Source organism: Epinephelus moara, chromosome 6, assembly GCF_006386435.1.
Source record: "Epinephelus moara isolate mb chromosome 6, YSFRI_EMoa_1.0, whole genome shotgun sequence".
Lineage (NCBI taxonomy): Eukaryota > Metazoa > Chordata > Actinopteri > Perciformes > Serranidae > Epinephelus > Epinephelus moara.
This window is the reverse complement of record NC_065511.1, coordinates 30,719,876-30,727,095: the sequence shown is the minus strand read 5'-3', so window position 1 is coordinate 30,727,095 and position 7,220 is coordinate 30,719,876. Positions and strand designations below refer to the sequence as shown.

The 7,220-nt window shown below is 38.6% G+C and overlaps 1 protein-coding gene across 21 annotated transcripts in view; it reads right to left on the bottom strand.

Annotated features, from left to right (window-relative positions):
* Window positions 1-6,949, bottom strand: part of LOC126392119 (uncharacterized) — a 65,719-nt gene extending 58,770 nt beyond the window's left edge. For 20 of the 21 annotated variants that reach the window (XR_007570148.1, XM_050047319.1, XM_050047320.1 and 17 more), the window contains exons 1-6: window positions 6,813-6,949; window positions 5,698-5,757; window positions 4,190-4,470; window positions 3,777-4,065; window positions 3,407-3,450; window positions 2,486-2,774 (exon numbers count right to left, since the gene is read on the bottom strand). Coding sequence is in view for 20 of the 21 variants with exons in the window: in XM_050047319.1 (XP_049903276.1) it covers window positions 2,486-2,774; window positions 3,407-3,450; window positions 3,777-4,065; window positions 4,190-4,470; window positions 5,698-5,719 (925 nt within the window). In the remaining variant the exon portion in view is untranslated. The remainder of the gene's footprint in view (window positions 1-2,485; window positions 2,775-3,406; window positions 3,451-3,776; window positions 4,066-4,189; window positions 4,471-5,697; window positions 5,758-6,812) is intronic. The other variant, XM_050047328.1, reaches the window with a different exon arrangement.
* Between the last annotated feature and the right edge of the window lie 271 nt (window positions 6,950-7,220).

Here is a 7,220-nt window from a genome sequence, read left to right as displayed (position 1 = left end):
TGTAGCTTTGGATTTTTTTCTTCCTCATTAATAAAACCCTTCATTTAAAAACTGCATTTTGTGTTTACTTGTGTTATCCTTGACTAATGTTTAAATTTGTTTGATGATCTGAAACATTTAAGTGCGGAAAACATGCAAAAAAGTAAGAAATCAGGAAGGGGGCAAACACTTTTTCACACCACTGTATATTCCTTTACATGTCTGTCTGTGTAAAGTGTTCCTCTAGGTGATACAGTGGACCAGGTGGACCACTGGATGCTCAGCGTGAGAAGACTGGTATATGTATGTCAAGCTGGTATATGTATATGATTCATTGTGATCCACCATGTCTTAACAAAAGTGCTTGTCTTTAACTGTAAATTGAAAGGTATCCAGACTGTGAAATCTGGATGACCGGTGCCAACAGAAGGAAGATCTCATGTACAGAGCGGTGTATTTGGTGCCATTCATCTGGACTGTGGAGAAGATGCCAGAAAACCACTTCAAGTTCAGCTCTCTCTGATAAAAGGACAGACCAACTTTTACCAGTTTGTTTGTTATTCTCTGTCCTTCATATTCAGAGTTTCGGTTTCTTAACTTTGACTTAATTTCTGCTGTTGTTTGATAGTTGATGGAAGTAGTAACATTTTTTAAAATCTGAACTCTTAAAACACTGATTAAATTAGAATCAAGTGATGGCATACTATAGCACTATAGCACAGTCACCACCTTCTCAGGTGAAGGTATTTCCTAATTTGACATCCAAAGGGTCTTCATTAGGAAACAGCTGGAAATGACCAAACCAGAAGTGCACCCAGGAGCAGAATGTGACTTCTGTTATAGATGCGTACTGAGTATTCATTACGCATACAAACTTTGTTGTGTGTAATGGATTTGACAATTCAATTTCAATTTCAAAGTAGTTTGGTTAAGTAATTCATACTGCATGCTTGTATGTTTTTTTAATTTGATCAAGACCTGTAAAATGTCAGCTTATGAACATTAGTTTCATTCCAAATACAGAAATTTCAATTGTTTAATGCCTTTGTAATTTGTGATGATAGTTTTCTATTTCATTGAATTTTAGATAAACCCACTGTGATTCAGCAGTATCGAGTGCATTTTTCTGTAACTACAGAACACCCTTGTCTGGTTTATTTATTTTATAAGTCTATGGGAGGTCCACGTCAGGTTACAGCTCTACAAAGTATTGCTGGAGAACTTGTGAGTGAGTGGGGCAGAGCTGTGAAGAGATTGTGAAAGAGGAGAGATGCACACTGGTTTGTGACATATAAGGCAACTTGACCCTATATCGATAAAATGGTGTTGCCTAAATTTATACTTTGCTTGAAAAGATATCGATATATCGTAAATAGTTGTTGTATCGCCCAACCCTACATAGAATATTTTTAAAGAAAAGGTGTTGAGAAACTTTTGAAAACACACAAACTTATAAAAAAGAACCAAAAGTACTTTTTAGATAGGAATTGTGCAAATTTGCAGGAAAGCCCAATCAGTCTTTTTTCAGCATTGATAGTATAAAAACAAAATCGGGGAGTGCGGCAAAATGACGCCTACCTACTTTTGTTTATACAAAATGTGCTTTTTTCGGGGCAATGGGGGGCGTGAGCAAGTAACAAAACATGTAGCTCAGTGTGTGATGTAAACAGTGACGTGGGAGGGAAGCCGCGGCTGGTCAGTCCTTCGGCGATTCTCTCATAAGTCGGCCCGTTCTTCATCGTTCCCGTCATCTAACGGTTAATGGCCTCTTCGTTTGCAAGGGCAAGGAGGGCGCACAATTCCTTGTCTCCCCAGTTGCTCATCTTTACAGTGTCTGTCAGGTTTGCGTTTCCCTCTTGCTACTAGCTGCTCGCTAATTCCTGCTATCAGCTGTTTCCTGTTTATCCACCGCCAGTGGGTCGCACGTGCGGCGTCATCAACAGCTCCTCCCACAAGTCTTCAACAGCCCCTCCCGTGGCGGAAGGCCGCCTCGGTCTGTTTAAACTTAAAGGGTTCTGCCAATATGACTACCCTATGAGGCAGAAAATTGGGCACCTCGGATCAACTCGCCAATCCAGCTCTGTGTGTCTAAACGCTTGCAGCTTGCCCTCGCCAATCCAGCTCTGTGTGTCTAAACGCTTGCAGCTTGCCGGCAAAACTGCCCAACATTCGCCGAAAATCTGGCAGTGTAAAAAAGACTTCTGTCTAATCTCACATTTAGTTTTTATTTTGTGAGCACAAGTAAATTTAGTTTGTCACTTAATTTCACTGGGTAAAAAGCATATTCCTGTATTTTTAAAATAACAGATAAATAACTCTGTGAAGTTGATATTCAGTTTTTAGTTGAGACTGTGTTGAGAGGTGTTGTTTCAACTCTTTGGTTGTTCTTGGGGTCATGACAGGCCTACATGTTATTACTGTATTGTTTGAAACGACAAGCTGCTGATTTTGTAAGCATGTGTATTATCATTACGTACAAAGTTGCAGTTGTCTTCTTCAATCTTACCTTTGTGTCCTGAGATGGTCTCTGACAGCTTCTGCATCAGATCACTCCTGTTCATGTCCATCAAAACCTCCACGGTCACCTCCACAGACTGCTGACCGAACTTCTCCACCATCACATCCACCAGTTCGTTTACATTGTAAGTCCACTGCACTTCTCTCCATGAGATGAGTTCAAGGCTCCTCTGGAAGAACGTGAACTGCAGCAACCACTTGAACTTCTCTAACTCCTTGTCACTCAAATCACTGAGTGTCTCCAAAAGCCGCTCTTTAATAGCCCTCATAGTTGCCACCTGGAAAATTACAAGTAAATGTTCATAAAAAAATGTTTAATAGATTTATATTTTGGCTCCTGATTGATATCATTATTATTAGACTTTTATACTTTTATATTTGACTCTTGGAAGATGTGTTTTTCTACAAGATCACCTAAGGTACTGATACTAACGTTTTGCATGTGTCTTATTTAATATTTAATATCTTTACTGTGTTGCTTATATTGTATCTATTTAATGTTCTGTACTGTAATGTCTGATTTGACGCAGCAATTTCCCTTTATCCAAGATGATTTTCTCCCAAGGGAGACAAATAAAGTAACCTTGACCTTGACCCGTAACTCTTTCATTGTGCTGCTATAAGCTGAAATGAGCCACCCGATCTGAACAATAGATGTCGATGACGTCATGGCACTAACAGGTGGCGGCACAATGAAGATATTTTATCATTTTCTTGTTGAGCATTTGGTTTAAGTCTTTGAAAAACTGTTTAAAATACAACGACTTGATAATAGGAACAATAGAAACATTTGATTTAAATCACGAGTTTGGTTTAATTGATCACAATTAATATTGATATGAATTTAAACCTGCATCTTATCTAATAAAAGCTGTACTCTGCGTGGTCAGACAGATATGATATTGCTTACTTTGTGGATCAGTGCAGACAGGTGTTCATCCACAGAGTGTTTTTCTGAGGAGAAAGAAAGGAAATAAAAACATGTGACTGACATCAGACTGTACTGCTGTGGGGAAAAACACAATACAAAGACGTCAGCACAGAATTACACTCGAAACTCAACAGATAATTTATCAGACATTTTGCCTCCTTACCTGAAATATTTTTCCATGCTCTACATTAGTCATAAAATATATCTTGTTCACCTGATGATGTGTTTCTTTAAATGTCTACATCATAAATCTTATTATTTATAACGTGAAGAGAAGAAAACAGCTTATAACCTTAAAAGACACATGTTAAGGAATAGTTTTAACATATTTTTGTCTTTACTGTCTTACTTTTGGATCCTGAGCTGCTGTCTGACAACATCTGCACCAGATCAGTCCTCTTCATCTTCTCTAAAACCTCCTTGGTCGTCTCCACAGACTGTTGGCCATCATTCTGCACCATAGAAAACACTGTGTCCTGCATGTCTGCGGTCCTCAACAGCCTCCACTGGATATTTGAGAAGTGTTCGTAGATGCAAGTTTGACTCAGGAGGAAACTCTTGAACTCCTCAAGCTCCCAGTCACTCAAACCAGCCAGCGTTTCCAAAAGCAGCTCTATGACAGATGATATCGCTTCCACCTGGTAAATTCATAGGAGATTGTACTCACTCAATGCGTCTAAAAAACAGTGATTATAAGAGAGGTACAACCTATGACAGCCCCACTTCCATTAGAATAATTTATATAACTAAGGATTTACTCACTTTCATGGCGTTCTCATACTCAGTTCTCTTGAGGTCATCGATTAGATAAGACTCATGTTTATTCAGGATTTTGTAGAGGGTCTCTTTTCCTTGAACTCCACTGGATGCCAAGGGCCCACTGAAGAGCTCCCTCATGATCTGCTGAGGGGTGGGCAGAGCCCTGATTTTATCATAACTGTCTTGTTGGATGACATTTTCACTGACGAGCTCAGCTAGAATGGCTGCGGTGTTGTTCACTCTCTGTATCAGCTCGCCTCGATGTTTATCCACAAAGAGCTTGTCTGAGGAAAGAGGAAAAAAATGACTCCACAATGACTGACTGGAATTTCTGAAAATTTCATCTGAAGAGGTTTTATTGTAAGATGCTATAAAACTTCTAATTTCAATAATCAAAGTGTAAATGACTGAGATTCATCAAATACAGACAATTAATGACTTTGATTATCTGAGAAAAGGACTTCAAATTCCAAAACAGCAATTTCTATCATCCAGTTGTATGTGTATTTTATTCATTAGTGTTTTTAACTGCATGTTGGTCCCAGGATGAGTACATACTGTTGTTACAGCTAATGGGGACAAAATAAAACACAAAACAACTCATACAACAGTGTTATAAAAGGAACAGTGACCCATCAAGTGTTAACATAATCTGTTAACTTGTCTACATCTTTTAATTATGAGATGACATTTTCTTCAAATGCCATTCTGTCGCATAGAAGTTTTATGATGATAATTTGGGAAATACACTTTCTGTCTTTCCTGCCAAGAGTGACATGAGAAGATTGATACCAGTCTCATTTTTGTACACTAAATACAAAGCTAGGAGATATTTAGTTTAGCTTAGTTTGACAAAAGACTGGACCCAAGGGAAAAAGCGAGCCTGACCAAAGTGTTTTTTGTACCATTTAAAAAGGTACTAATGTGTCTTACTTTGCTGGTTGACAGATTTTTCTGGAGTTTGGGCAGAGCCAGGGTAAGCATTTCTCTTTGCTTCCAGTCTTTATGCTAAGCGAAGCTAAAAGTCTCCTGACTCTACTTCTTTTATTCTTAATGTACAAACACCAGTCATATTGATGTTCTCATTTAACTTTAAGAAAGACATGCAAAAAGGCATACCTCCCCAAAGTCACACTATTAATTTAAATTAAATAATGCAACACTCATCACGTTTATTCATTGCTCTTGATCCTGAACTCTATTTAGACGAATTAGGCCTGTTTTAACCATACAGTAAATTAGGAAACAGGTTTTAAGGCTCAGACACAGCAAGCTGACATCAAAGAACTAGCGGTGACAAAGGGCAACTGTTGCTTGCCTTATGTCGCCTGTGTCTCGGCCAAAAAGAGGAAAGAGGAAATAACTCTCCACACCAGCAGGTAGGCAACAGACTTTTGACATTAACCTAACGCTGACCATTGGTTTGGTGTGTCAGGGGCCCTTATTGTCAGATTCTGGGTTTCTAGAGAATCTGATCAGTGAAATAATTTATTGAGAAGTCATCATACTACCTCTGCACCCACCTTCTGCCATGGTATCTACACCAGTTGCTCCGGCTGAAGATTTCCCAGCTGAAACAAAATTAGAGAAAATTTAAGTTGTTTTACGATGGACATGACTGGAGTTCACGCACACAGGCAGCAAACACAATGCTTTCTGTCATGGCATTGGTGAAAAATGTAGGGCTAATATAGATTAAGACTTTGCCTCTTAAATGCTCCTGCTTCACCAAATTTATCCTTAAGACCAACCTCACATTCACTCTTATTCACTATCTTTGCGTTTTTATGGTGCTGTGTCGAAAGAAAGACTATAGAAATAGTTACGTAGTTTTGTAGAGAAGAGTATATTTCTAACACATGAACAGTAGCGTGTAAAAATGGGTCCCAGTTATAATTTTAATTACCAAGCAGACTAAACTACTATATTTATGAGTGTTTTTAACCAATGTAAAGTGTCTTTGAGCACCATGACAAGGGCTCTATAAATAAAGTGTATTATCATCATCATTATTATTACTACTACTACTATTATTATTATTATATAGGGTACCCCAGCAGCCCTACTATCAGTGGTCAGAAGAAGTACTCAGATCTTTGACTAATGTAAGAGCACACACTGTAGAAATACTCTGTATTAAGTCATTAAAAATAATAACATATAATTATTGATGCATTAATGTAAGATAAGATAAGATACACCTTTATTGATCCAACAATTGAGAAATTCCAATGTGCATATCTCTTTAATGTTGCAGCTGGTAAAGATGGAGCTAATGTTAGCTATTTTACGGCTGGGTAGCTTAATCCATAATAATGCATCATTAATCATAAACTGATACTTGCACACACACGCGCACACAGTCTCTCGTTGAACGTCGTCTTTGCTGTTTCTCTAGTTTCTGTTTTAGTAAACTGTCTTGTCAAATCACTTTAGCAACTTTAGCTAGCAACCTGTTGTTCACATACTGACGTTAGAAAAGTGTCAGTTACTGTACGTTAGCTCAGTTAACCGTTTACACATGAATGGAGCTCAACAGGAAGTTGAAACCATAAAAGTGAAAGCAAGGATACTGGATTATCCACCGTCTTTGGTGAAAGTAAGAGTTAAAGTAAGTTTTACAAACCGTTTTAAAACAACTCGTATCTTCAGCTGTCAGAGATGAATCTGAATCCGTCCATTTTTTTTATGACAGCGGTATATCATGTCTCGTTGAGTTGACAGCACTTAGGGTCGAAGTGTGTCCCTCCCGTTGGAGAGCTGTTTCTCGTGTGATGTGACGTTCACGAACGAGCCGAGTCTTTGAACCGGCTCTTTGAAGTGAACGAGTGAACCGGCTCTTTAGAGTGAATGAGCCAGTTCCTAATTCACGTTGTGTTGATGACCCCCCTGGGTTAGAAACGAAAGGTAGGAAGCTAACCCACTATCAGCACTTGCTTGTATTGGCAGGCTTGTTGTTTATAAAGGGCGTTGCTATGGCTACACCAAACTTTATATGTGCAGGGTCTATTCTGGGTCAACGTTACAATATCCA